The sequence below is a fragment of the Vespa crabro genome, chromosome 23 (genome assembly GCF_910589235.1).
Source record: "Vespa crabro chromosome 23, iyVesCrab1.2, whole genome shotgun sequence".
Classification (NCBI taxonomy): domain Eukaryota; kingdom Metazoa; phylum Arthropoda; class Insecta; order Hymenoptera; family Vespidae; genus Vespa; species Vespa crabro.
In genome coordinates this window covers 2,951,318-2,964,524 of record NC_060977.1, presented here as the reverse complement: position 1 = coordinate 2,964,524, position 13,207 = coordinate 2,951,318, and the positions used below count along the sequence as shown (strand labels likewise).

The following is a 13,207-nucleotide window of genomic DNA, read 5'->3' as shown; positions in this document are numbered from 1 at the left end:
TTCAATAATTAATCGAGCAATATAAAATATATTACCAATAATTTAATTCTATTTTGATATAATGAATTTATGTATCGGAAATTTTGTTTAAGAGTTTCAAAAGTAAACATTTGAATTCCCGCCATTCTGTTTAAAGATCTACGATTCTGATTGGACGTTACTGTTTCAAATGACGGAAATACAATAAATCATCCTCACTCTGTGTTTGCGCGTGCATGTGAGTGGATGTAATAATTTGCGAATACAGAAAGTTTAATATTTTAGAAAATTATATTCTCTTAATTAAATTTTGTCGATAAAGTTAATCTTAGTATTTAGAAGTGAAAAAAATGTCGACAAAATCTTCTGTCGACTTAAGAGCCGAATTAGCAGAACTTGTAAAACGTAAAGCTGAGATTGCTGTAAGTAAAATACCATTGTACTTTATCACAAAAAAAAAAGAAAAAAGTTTCTCAATCTTTTTATTTATCATTTTGATCATTTGAAAAGTATTACATATATTTCTACAACAATATTTTTAAGTTTATTTGGAAAAAATTCTTTAGTAAAATGATGTATTATCTATCAACTTTTGAGGTTATCTTGTTAAGCCAAAGCTGTATTCGTATATTTCATTTACTTAATATTATAATTTTATTGATAATCTATCTGATTAATTAGAATTTCCTATAATAATTTTCGATATATTATCATCGTTAGTTATTTGAATGAATCACAATATTATTGTATTCGTGTAGGATACTTTAGCAAATTTAGAACGTCAGATATATGCATTCGAGGGAAGTTACTTGGAAGACACACAATTATATGGCAATATAATACGAGGATGGGACAGGTATTTAGCGAGTAATAAAAATACCAATAGTAAAGCCGATAAACGTAATAGAAAATTCAAGGAAGCCGAAAGATTATTTTCTAAATCTTCTATTACATCCATGGCAGTGAGTAATCTGTCTCTATGATATTTATATACAAGGATATATTTTGTATATGAATAGAAGAATAGAGCAGCTTAATAAATATATTCGTATTATTTAAGAATTAAGAAAAAGTACGAATAGATATTTATATGTTATTTACTTATAAAACATTATTAAAGATATGATAGATTGGCTTATTTTGTTCCTTGTTACAGGCTGTAAATGGTCTTGTGGAAAACACGCAAGAAAAAAGTAAGGACCTGAATGGATATACATAATTATTTATTTATTTACAAAATGAATATCTTAAAGCTTTTAAAGAAATCTTGTATTTCTTTTTATTATTTTCTTTTCCATAGAATTTATTATTACTTTTACTATCTTTTTTTGCATAAGTAGTCATTTATATTTATTTAAGTTTTTCTTTTTTTAATTTTATTTATTATGTTATATATATATATATATATATATATATATATATATATATGCTTGTTGATATTAGATGTATCAATTGTTTGAATATTATTATATAAACGTTGAAACTAACGTTATAGAATCTAGCACCTAAGTATTTGACTGGAATCATTGTTATCAAATATAACTTTTTATCTAAAGTTACAGACAATGTAAACATATATGCATGATCCATTAGTTTTCTACAATTGAATTCTCTTAAAACAATCATCAATTACATACAATTACAAATAATCATCACTAGTACATAAAAAATATTTCAGTAATACATCAAAGTGGTAGTTCTCTTATATCCTGTTTTAATGACATAGAAATTATCTAGTTTGAGCCTAAATGTTTACGTCTATTCATTTAAATCTATTTCCATCGTTAGAAATCAATGTATAATAGATATTTATCGATTTTCTATAGATACATTTTTTAATTGGTGTGTTCCTATAATTTACGCTTGTAAAACTATGATTGCACGTATAATAAGCTTTTCTTCCATTCTGCACTTCTACAATTTTCTATTACCATATTGTGTACCGTTAACATCAGCCCCATCATTCCAGTTGAACGATACAGTGAATCGGAGTCTCAAATTGGAAACAGTGGCAGCGAGGATAATTGCAACTTCAGCAATTCGAATACAATATCTAGTAATAACAAGGAAACAAGTGGCAAGAATCACACTTCCGCGCAACCTGGATATACTCAAAATAATGGCACTGTTAACAACCCCGATTCTGGTTCTACCCCTTTCTCAAATGGACCTATGTCCAATGGCAACATAGAACATGTTCCTACGCCCATCAAGGATTGCCATAATAACAGCAAAGACTCGAATAAAACCAAATCTACGAACAGTGCTAAAAAAAATAGTAATAAAAGATCGAGAAACAGATAGAATTATTAAAACGAATTAAATGGATTATCGGTGTTTACAGGGGGATTAATTAATTCTTTGTGAATGAATTATTATCGTTCATAAGCAAAGTAACTCTCTAACCGGAACAACATTTTGATATTAACGCGAGTATCAATGTGTATCAAAGTATCGACATTAGAAAGGAACACAAGTTGTTGTTTGTAAAAGATAATAGTTTTCCATGAAAGAATATGAAACTTTGTTTGAATCGTTCGAAATGAACGTGTTTACGATTAAACTGTTTGAACATTTATATATTTGATGTGTGAGAAAGGAACTAATTTTTTAGCGTACGATTTGCGTTTGATATAAAAATAAAAGGAAAAGAAATAAAAAAACCAATAAAAGAAAAACAAAAAAAAAAAAACAAAAACAAAAAAGAAAATCATGAGAGAACTACGTCACTTCGACATTCTATCTGTAATTGCAGTCATCGTCATTGTTATATATTTTTAAGTTTTTTATATCGATTATGGACACTTCTAAACGGAAACGCGACGCAGTAGTAAAACCGAGAGAGAGAGAGAGAGAGAGAGAGAGAGAGAGAGAGAGAGAGAGAGAGAGAGAGAGAGAGAGAGAGAGAGAGAGAGAGAGAGAGAGAGAATATTATGTGCAAGTATTTTAGAAAAAGATAATAATGAATATCATCTGAATGTAAACACATATTACCTCTGTCCGAATGTAGTAAACAAATCTACATATATATATATATATTAACGATACATCTCAATTCGTCCAGCTGTTAACAAGTATTATGTGTGAATACTTTATTTTATTATTTTTGTATTAAATATTCTTCATATTTCTTACATCTTGCTCTCTTTTTTGTTTTTTATTTATTTATTAATTTTTTTTTTTCGTTGTTTATTATTATTATTATTTTTTTATTTTTTTTTTAAATTAAGGTCCTCGATCCTTCTGTATAATAGATTTTCTATCTATGCAGAGTTATCGTTTATAGATAATAATAAAAGTATTGAATATAAACTAACTTTAACATACATGATTAAGTACCTCATATAAATATATATATATATATATATATATATATATATATATATATATATATATATATATATATATATGTATACACTATGTACCTTAGAATCGTTAAAGCACAGTCTGGATTATGCTTAGGCGTCTTTAATAAGTACAAATTTGAAAAAGCCTCATAGTCGTTAATACGTTTTCTTCTTATTAATTTCAAGGAACTATCGTTACACTTCGTCGATCCTTTTATGTTCCTATTTAAAAAAAAAAAAAAAAAAAAAAGAAAAAGGAAAAGAACAAATAATTACTATACGTAAATTATTACAAAACATACAATAAATGTTATTATCGATTTTTGCAAATTAAAGATAATCATATTACCATAAAAAGATCAATGTCGCAATTTTTTAATATCTCCATTTATAAGAGATGCTGGTATAAATGCTTTAACGTTCTCCGAAGATTTCTCCTTCTTTGGAGGCTCGCTTCTCGTGACAACGGCATTAAAACCATTGTGATCATCAGCCGTATATGAAACTGTTCTAATAGTTCCGTCGGCCTCGACCACCGAGTATTCTCCCTTCACAGTATCTCCGTCTCTTTCCTCCCATGCAGATTTAGAATCACCGGTGTATCCATCGATAACGCCATAATTAAACGAATACTTTGGATAAGACTAAAAAAAAAAAAAAAAAATAAAAATAAAAATATTGTGTAGTAAATCAAAGTGAAAAGGAAAATAACTGCTGTTGGTTGTGTGAGTTGTTAAAATAAAAGACAAAGAAGAAAGAAAAAAAAAAATTAATCAATTTCGTTATATAAGAAAATTCCTTTTAAATTTAATTAAACAATTAAATTGATTTATTAATTTATTAATTACTTTTTAATCGAGTAAAGTAATGAAATTATTTTACCATATAATCGACGTCCTTATCAATGGATTTTCGATCGGTAGCAACAACGGCGGATGCTGATTTTACTATGGGCGGTGCGACGTATACCAAAGAAGATGTCCTTCGTAATGGTTTATAAGATATCGGTGATGATACCTTGACATATGTTGGTGGTGGAGCACGAGAAGGAACATTTGAACCTCTTTTTGCATTCCCTGCAGATTTAAAGGCACAAGCGATGGCCGGCGGATTGGCATCGAGTGGCAATGAACCGACCGGTGAACATGGATAAAAATTTCGTCTACTTTCGAAATTTTCCGGGTTATATCTGTTTTTTTTTTTTTTTTTAGAAAAAAAAATCTTGCCTTTATTCGAAACTGACGATGTATATATATATATGTATATTTGTACGTTTTTATTAGATTATCCAGAAATTTTGTATCCATTTCCATATTTATTCATATGTATCATGACACGAGGGTAATATTTTTTTTTGGCTTTAAGAATGATTTTTGTAGATCAAAAAAAAAAAGGAGCATTGCAAGAATTTTTCAAAATGCCCCAAATGCATGTTAATATTTTATTGTATATTGCGATCAAGTGTGTTTAGAAATTTGCTTTTTTTTATTTATTTATTTATTTTTTTTCTTGCCCTTGAAATTTTCCGACCTATTTCATCCTCATACTTTCTGAATAATTCAATATATATATATATATATATATATATATATATATATATTTTTTTTCTTTTCGTCGTAATTTATAAAAACGTATAGTTATATCTAAAAGAAAAAAAAAAACAAAAAGAAAAAAGAGAACATTCGATCTAATGTTCATGAATTATTTGTTTTCCTTTCGCTTTTACATACAAAAATTCACTTCTATTTGTAAACTTTGTAAATAATTAAATATACTTTTAAGTATAATTTTTATTTCTTACTCTGGATAAACGGCCGCATGATTAAACTCCAACAGGCAACATAAAAGGAGTATCTGAAAGGAAAAAGTTAATTTCATCATCGTAGGAAGACATTCCAAAGGATGAGAGAAAGAAAGAGAGAAAGAAAGAGAAAGAGAAAAAAAAAGAGAGAGAGAGAGAGAGAGAGAGAACCGTGCTTCGTTGACTTTATGGGAATCGTGCGATCTTTTAAGAGTTGCGTATGCGTGGACCAGATATATATATCGTTTGTAATAGTGTTAGTAAAATCCTCGTTGCATAATAGAAGTGGAAACGATGAGTTTGTACCTTATAAAGGAGTGCCTCTTGTCTCTATGTATATCCGTTTGGTTTAGACATATACTAATGTTCTATTACGTTCACCTATATGTATATATGTGTGTGTGTATGTGTATGTGCGCTCGTTTGAAATTAATTGCTAACCCACACGTCAATTTATCCTAACTCGTTCCAGGTTGAAACATTATTTAGAAGAAACTTTTCTCCTATGACCTCATGAACGAACACACGGAAGACACGATTTAGAAATCCAAGATAATCCAACAATATTGTAATCTTTGATATAGCGAAATGATTTTTCTGAGATAATGATGGCAATTTAATTAATATAACGATATTGATTTTTATTTCTTTTTTTAGTTCTCCTTTTTTTTTCAAATATTTTTTTCAAATATACACAAACACACATAAAAAGAAAGAGAGAGAGAGAGAGAGAGAAAGAGAAATATTTTTAAGATTACTTTCTTTTTCTTTTCTTTCCTTTTTTTTTTTTTTTTTTTTGTTTTTTTTCCTTTTCTCTAAATAATTTTATAAACCCATTTTTCGCGTATAGTTTCATAATACTTATTTTTTACACATACACACATATGTACACGCATGTACACATACACATACACACACAAACAAGCGAGCGAGCACGTACACATTTTCCACAGGAACGAAGAGTAGCGTTCGCACGGTGATGATTTCGAAACGATGAAATTGTGCACGATGGTAAAAAGAAAAGGGAAAGAAAAAAAAAGAAAAGAAAAAGAAAAAAGAAAGATTAAAACGGGAACTAGCGTCGATTTGATGAGAAGGAGAATTAAAAAGAAAAAAAAGAAAGACGTAGAATCGTCGATTACGTTTCGAAATTTTATTACCTTCAGTAACATCGTCGTCGACGAATTCTTTTTTTTTTCTTTTTTTTTTTTTTTTTTTTTGTTTTTTTTTCAAATATATCGACGAATGTATCTCCACGTTGTCGAGTTTTCCAAGTAAACGAAAGAAAGAAAGAAAAGAAAGAAAAGAAAAAAAAATTGGAGAAAAAGAAGAGGAAGAAGAGGAGGGAGGGAAGAAAAAGGTCGCGAAAGATAAACGGCGAAAGAAAATTCGTCGTTTATTTCAAGATTAAATATATTTTCACTCTTTTAAATATATTTTCACCGGGGCGAATTCAACAACGATTATTTTCAACGATGTCTCTTTGCGAGCGCAGAGACGGTTGCAGCATCCAACGGCGCGTTTCTTCCTTTTATATATACCGCGAACGTTCACTCGCATTTTTTCTTATCCTCTCTTCCACGGCTCGTCCTCGTCCTAAGACCATTTTACACTCGAACGCAATCCAAGATCCATTGCACGAATCCATTGCGCCGCATGGGAACAGGACGTTTGCTTAAAAAAAAAAAAAAAGAAAAAAGAAAAAAAAAAGAAAAAAGAAAAGAAAGAGAGAAAAAAAATTATGACCGCTTTAAAATCTTCTTCTAATTCTCTTCTAACACTAACATTTACGATAAACAAGTCGATTGAATTTTCTTTCCGATGAAGACTGAAATAACATTCTTCAATATGAAATGATCGAATTTACGTCATATTTACTTTGGTTGCTTTCTTTTTCGTTACACTTCTTCCATTCTCAGAAACTTTTGCTATCTCATCTTGATCGTTTTCTCTCAAAGTATATTATTTTTTTTTTTTTTTTTTATAAACTGAATCGAATCGTCATACAGTAAGTACGATCTTTAAAATTGATAAAAGTAATACGTTTGAAAGATCATTTGATTTTTTTCTTGTTATGATAAATATATTTGTAATCAAACTGAATCGTTAATGTTCGATCGTCATCATCGTAGCACGTTGCAATTCGATCTATCACGATTTTTTTAAAATTTTCAAATTAACCGTGTTCAATATAAAAAATAGCCATGTTTAAAAGTACAATCATTCTTTCTTTCATATATTAGTTTTATTTAATTATGATGTAGATATATATTAGTTTTAATAATCTAAATCTAAAAAAATATTCGATCCGCGTTTTGATTTGATTAATAATTCGATCTGTCGCGAGATCTTAAAAATGAAAATTTTGAAAGAGCTCGCTTTTTAATAGTTCCAACAATTTTTATTCTCTCGTACGTTCTTTTCTTTTTTTTTTTTTATTATTACAATCGAAATTATTAACAAAAAAAAAAAAAGAAAAAGAATTTCCGTTAAACCATTTTTTTTTTTTTTTTTTTTTTTTTTAAATTATAATTTATATACACAAATTGTACGTTTTTTTCCTCTCGCAGAACTATACTTATACGTGATCGTGTTACGTGATGATTCCAGTTATGTTCACTTACACTTACACGAAAGATGCACACGGAATGCAAATACAATAGTGAAAGATTATGATATCTTGCCACTCCCTACAAATTTCTCCAATTATTTACATTCGTCTTGAGATATTCCTGTAACCACTGTATGTATGCTTTCTAACGAAACTATCCAAATTTGAATTGAAGTCGATAAACCGGATATAAAGACTCGTTCGATGAGAGATTTCTTTTACCGTTTCCGTCAAGAATATCGATCAAACTGGTATGGACACTTTTTTTTTTCATGTAAAAATGAACGTAAACCGGTTAAAAGACAACAGAAATCGATTAAATAGTTTACTTTCGATTTTCCGTATGGTGAATATTAGGATATAATTTACGATATTCATATCATTTATATTAAATACGAATTAAATTATGAAGTAGATATAATTATTATAATTAATTATAATTAAAATATGACCTTCCTTTTTTTTTTTTTTTTTTTTTTCCCTTAAAATAATAACGTTTAGGGTAAATGAAATTTTATTCTTAACAATAACTTAAGTCGTATAATTTATATTTATAATGTCATTGAATAACCCATATATTACATCGTTTCTTCGTTATTTATCTCATTCAATTTTTTCTTTACATTTTCAATATCATCCTCCGTTATAGTTGGTTCTAATCCTAATTCTAATTCCTCGTTTTTAATGAAAATAAAGTCTTTTATCTTTTGTTCGTAAAATATTTTCTGTTGTTTTTTTAATTCCGCTTTATAAGCATCCAATTTCTCTTGTTTTATTTTATCGCATAACTTTTGCGTTAATTTCCTTAAAGAATCCTTTCTATATGGTGAAACCAAATTTCTGTATAAAAAGATGAAAATAAAAGGAAAAGATATTAATCGTGTCGTGTAAATTATTATAATTTATAAAAAAAATATAAATAAAATAGAGCTTATACATACATAGGTGGTTCTTTATAAAAAAGGTTTAATTTTTCTAAAATCCATTCGTAACGCTTATAATCCCATTTACGTAATATTCTCAAGTATTTGTTTCTTTTTTCTATTAATTCCTTTAAAAATACTTTCTTCTTCTTATCCCTAGGATGTTTTCCTATGATTTCTTGTAACTGTAATATTTCGGACGTCATTGAAGCAACTTAAAAAGATAAATTTATTAAAACATTTAAATATATATATCTATAGAGAGAGAGAGAGAGTTAACTATAAAAAAGAAAACTTACTCCTAGTTTCTGTTGATCCACGATCTAATTTATGCCTTTTAACCAGTTCCAATACCTTTTCCCTTCTCATATTTATAGTTTCTCTTCGGGGTTGAAATTCTAATGAAACTAATTTTTTTACAATCTCATCGGCACTAGTATAGAATTCTCAGTTTTTAGATGCAATGTTATAAATATGTTTATAATAATACTTTTTATGAATTTATACTTACTCTTGTAGTTCTTTCGACTTATCATATCCTAAAATTAAATCTGTTGGTTTTACATCATGAGGTATACCCAAGTCACCACTTTTTTCTGGTTTTGTTATGCATATTTTCTTAGGTCTAACCCAATTAATGTTATAATCCGATAAATGAACAGCATATTTTCTTACAAAATATTGATGCTTTGTTGTATTTAATGTAATTTTAGAAAAATATTTACAGCAATTAACTAACGTATTCATTTTGTGATTTTTTTTTTTCTTTTCTTTATTTGTAATTATTATTTCAATTTGGTATCCAAACACATTGCAAATAAATTTGCTTTTGAGGTTATGTATGATTAGATATGATTAGATATGTGAGGGATATCGTTGCAATTTATATATTTTAAAACTTAGATTAATTTGATTTTGTTCTTTTTTTTTTTTTTTTATTAAATACATTCAACTTTTACTTTTAATTTCTGTTAATACGCGATTTATATATTATTATTACCATATATATATTCCTCTATTTTCAAGCTTGTGATTGGTTGTATTATAAATGCGCGTTAGCGATTGGTTAAATCAATCCTATTCATAGAAAACGCGCGGTTTTTCAAATTTCTCACATAACATTATAAAGGTAGATCATTGTTCTAAGTTACAAATGAAAGAAATTGTAGTTTCATATGATTTATTTTTTTTTTTTTGTATATTATATATTATACAATTATATAATATTGTTACGCTTAATTGTTTTATGTATCTATTTTGCCAACAACTTCGAACCATTGTCTTAAAGCGTCACTTAATACTCCAGGTAGCATATTAATATCCCTCAAAATCATATAAAATGGAAATGGAAAACTATCCATATAGGAACGAATACTTAATAATTTACCATCTTCGAATACAGGCATTCTTATATCCAAAATGGAGTCCTAAAAATGTAAAAAATTAATCAACAATCAAATCACCATTTTATTAATTTTTGATAAAAAAGAAAAAGAAATATATGTATATATATATTACCTTATTTATCGGATTATCAACTATTATAAATACGAGGAAAATATCTGCCATTTTAGCTCTTCTAACAGCGTGATTTACTTTATCAGATCCCTCGGAAAATATACCCCTACCATCGGATAATACAACAACTAGTTTGGCATTATCAGAAGAGCTAGATTGAGTTTCAAACATATCCACGGTAAAGTCAACTAATTGTCCTACTGATGTCTTTTTCTGTTCAAATCTCATTTCTTGAATCAATCTGTATAAAAGTTTATAAAAAGGTAATAAATTAAATTTATAAATTATATCATCAAATTACATTATATAAAATATAGTATTATGGTACTACAATTCAATGAGACGAATGTAAACAAAACAATAGATAATAACATGGTATTCCAAAATATACCATCACGTTTATTTATTTACATTTTATAATTCGTCTCATTGAAGGGATTATATATAGATTATATTTACCTGGAACCACTTTGTTCAGTGAATGTTTCTCCTAATGGATGTAAAACACTTACACGTTCGCCAAAGCTTATAACACAAAGTTGTCCTACTTCTAAATATGTCATAGCTTTACTTATTAATGAAAGAGATTCGAAAGCTAATTCTTTGGAATGATTATCAGCCATACTACTTGAATCATCTAATGCTAATACAATTTGATAATCACGTTTAGACGGTTTAGTTCTCCTTAACCATATTTTATCCTTTCTAAATTGACTAGCAATATATGGAATAATTTTTCTCATATTAATACGTCTTCCCGTTCTATAATCTCCTTTTAATCTTGTTGCTTTTGTAGGTTCCAAAACTAATCTTAATTTTTCAGATAAACCACGAGCGGCTGAATCAGTAACCATACTTAAATAGTTCCATGCAATTGTTGCCTCTTCAGTTGATGGTACATAAGTCCATTCGCTTAACATCTTTTCAACTTCTGTTCTTGTTATTTCAATTGATTTATTCAATTTACCATTATTATCTATATCCATATTAGTATGAAATGTTGTATCATTTCCACGTTCTACTTTTACAGTTTCTATAAAATCACCTTCTATTTCTACATTTGTCTCCATTTGATTCATTTCAGTATTATTTCCTTTTTGCGACGAATCATTTTTATGTTGTTCTTTCTTATCCTGAAGCAATTTCTCTGGATTCTGTTTAGGTATGTTGTCTTCCTCTTTATTAAGATCATCATTTTCATCTTTATGAAGATCAACATCCATATCCTCTTCTTCTTCTTCCTTTTTTTCTTTATTTTCTTCATCTTCCATATTTGATGCTTGCTGTTTTAATTGATTCTCAGTAGCTGCATCCATTGCGTAATCATCAAATTGATCACTATTTTTAATATGTTGACACATATCGATATCATCTTTATCTTTATTTATCGTTTGATCCTCTTGTTCTCGTTCCAATATTTCTTCTTGCGAATGAATCATTTTCGATTTCTTCCTTTCCGGTTCAGTTTTGTCGAGTAAACTACGATTTTCATCAGCCGTACCAAGATTCTTTCTTTTATTCATCTGTTTTGATTTATTTTCTTCTTGCTGGGATAAAGTATTAGTGTCATCTATTGAGGAACCTGCATGACCACTTTCTTGTCTCTCTGATTGCGATTGTCCAACACCATTATTCTTACTATCGTCTTGATTATTTTCCGTAGGTTTTTCTTGATATTGTTCTGCTTGCGATTCTTGTATAACATTATCTTTAGTTCCATCTTTACTAGAATCAATTTGTTCTGAAGCATCAAGTTCCTTACTCGCATCATTAACACTAGGTGCAACCTTTTCTTCTAATTCTTCCTTTTTCTCTGTTTCCTCATCTTTCTTTTCTTCATCCCTTTCTTCTTCATTATTCGTATCTTGTTTTTGATTCAATGTACCTTTAGGATCTGCATCTTCGTCTATTTTTTCTTCGTCATCCTGATTCACATGTTGTTCTCCTTTTTCATTAGTTTCATCATCGTCATCATCACTAGAATCATCGTTCAAATCTATTTTTTCTTCCTGTTCATTTTTTTCTTCTATTGAATCTGTATTTTCATTTTCCGGCGGTGGTTTCGAATCTTTCATATCATCTATATCAAAAGGATTTTCATTGTCAGGATGATTTTCTTCTTTTTCATTATCATCATCATTATCCAAATTCATATCTTCTGGTAAATCAAATGGTTCAGGTTCTGGCTGCGGTTGATGTTTACCGTGATAAGGATCGATTTGATCATCGTTATATTCTGGCTCATTTATTTCATTAATTTCCTTCTTTTCTTCTTCACTTCGTTGTTCATCTTCGTGATGTTCTTTTTCATCATCACGACGATCTTCCTTATTCGAGCCATCCTTTGCAGTGATCTCTTTATCACCAATCTCTTCGCCTTGTCCTCGTTCTTCTTCCTTATCTTTGGATGATTGATTATTTTCATTTTCAGATTCTTCTTCTTCGTCGTCGCCCCAAATTTCTTTATCCAATTGTTCAGCACCTTCCTCTGTTTCTCCCATTTCTTTATCTAAATCATCATCTTCTTCGTCATCATCTCGTTTTTCATTATTTTCATCTTTCTCAATATCTTGTAACTTGCTATCAAAATTCTCAGACATTTCAATTCCCTTATCCTCTTCTTTACAATCTTTTTCTTCTGATTTTTGTTCTTCTTCGTCGGCTCGTTTTGCATCCTCCAATTGATCCTCACTTTCAATTCTATCTGAAACATCTTTTTGTCCCTCCCCTTCACCCAAACCCATTCCACCTGTTTTAACATTATCTCCAGACTCTTCTGTATCACCTTCCTCTATATCTAAATCTTTGGGAACGCAGAAACCATTTGTAGCTAAATCCAAGAATACATTCAATTGTAAATACAATAGTTTGCACGTAACTCGAAAGGATGCAACTTGTTCATTCAAATAGAACTGTACTAATAAAAGATACTGTTCCATTATTGGCAAACACTGTAAGATTAATCTGTAACAAATAATAATAATAATTGAAAAAAAATATATATATATATATATAATTCGATATTATT

The 13,207-nt window shown here is 28.6% G+C and overlaps 4 protein-coding genes across 5 annotated transcripts in view; 1 reads left to right on the top strand and 3 right to left on the bottom strand.

Moving 5' to 3' along the window:
• The first annotated feature begins 91 nt into the window (after positions 1 to 91).
• LOC124432050 (chromatin modification-related protein MEAF6) lies at positions 92 to 3,113 on the top strand. Its single transcript, XM_046980563.1, has 4 exons — positions 92 to 401; positions 738 to 941; positions 1,136 to 1,172; positions 1,949 to 3,113. Exons 1-4 carry the CDS (start codon positions 330 to 332, stop codon positions 2,281 to 2,283), a joined length of 648 nt encoding a protein of 215 aa, XP_046836519.1. The 5' UTR covers positions 92 to 329; the 3' UTR covers positions 2,284 to 3,113.
• Positions 3,114 to 3,365: 252 nt separating this feature from the next.
• LOC124432051 (cuticle protein 19-like) lies at positions 3,366 to 4,338 on the bottom strand. The gene is made up of 3 exons (XM_046980565.1): positions 4,209 to 4,338; positions 3,676 to 3,970; positions 3,366 to 3,548 (listed from the first exon to the last, which is right to left on the bottom strand). The coding sequence occupies exons 1-2, from the start codon at positions 4,209 to 4,211 to the stop codon at positions 3,686 to 3,688; spliced, it is 288 nt and encodes a 95-aa protein (XP_046836521.1). The 5' UTR covers positions 4,212 to 4,338; the 3' UTR covers positions 3,366 to 3,548; positions 3,676 to 3,685.
• A 3,931-nt stretch (positions 4,339 to 8,269) lies between these two features.
• On the bottom strand, positions 8,270 to 9,661 carry LOC124432076 (28S ribosomal protein S15, mitochondrial). Its single transcript, XM_046980621.1, has 4 exons — positions 9,173 to 9,661; positions 8,961 to 9,094; positions 8,680 to 8,875; positions 8,270 to 8,578 (listed from the first exon to the last, which is right to left on the bottom strand). The coding sequence occupies exons 1-4, from the start codon at positions 9,406 to 9,408 to the stop codon at positions 8,317 to 8,319; spliced, it is 828 nt and encodes a 275-aa protein (XP_046836577.1). The 5' UTR covers positions 9,409 to 9,661; the 3' UTR covers positions 8,270 to 8,316.
• Positions 9,662 to 9,824: 163 nt separating this feature from the next.
• LOC124432071 (midasin) overlaps positions 9,825 to 13,207 on the bottom strand; it is a 115,549-nt gene continuing 112,166 nt past the window's right edge. For both annotated transcript variants that reach the window (XM_046980610.1, XM_046980609.1), the window contains exons 22-24: positions 10,639 to 13,143; positions 10,180 to 10,420; positions 9,825 to 10,088 (exon numbers count right to left, since the gene is read on the bottom strand). In XM_046980610.1, coding sequence (XP_046836566.1) covers positions 9,906 to 10,088; positions 10,180 to 10,420; positions 10,639 to 13,143 — 2,929 coding nt within the window. In that variant the 3' untranslated portion in view covers positions 9,825 to 9,905. The remainder of the gene's footprint in view (positions 10,089 to 10,179; positions 10,421 to 10,638; positions 13,144 to 13,207) is intronic.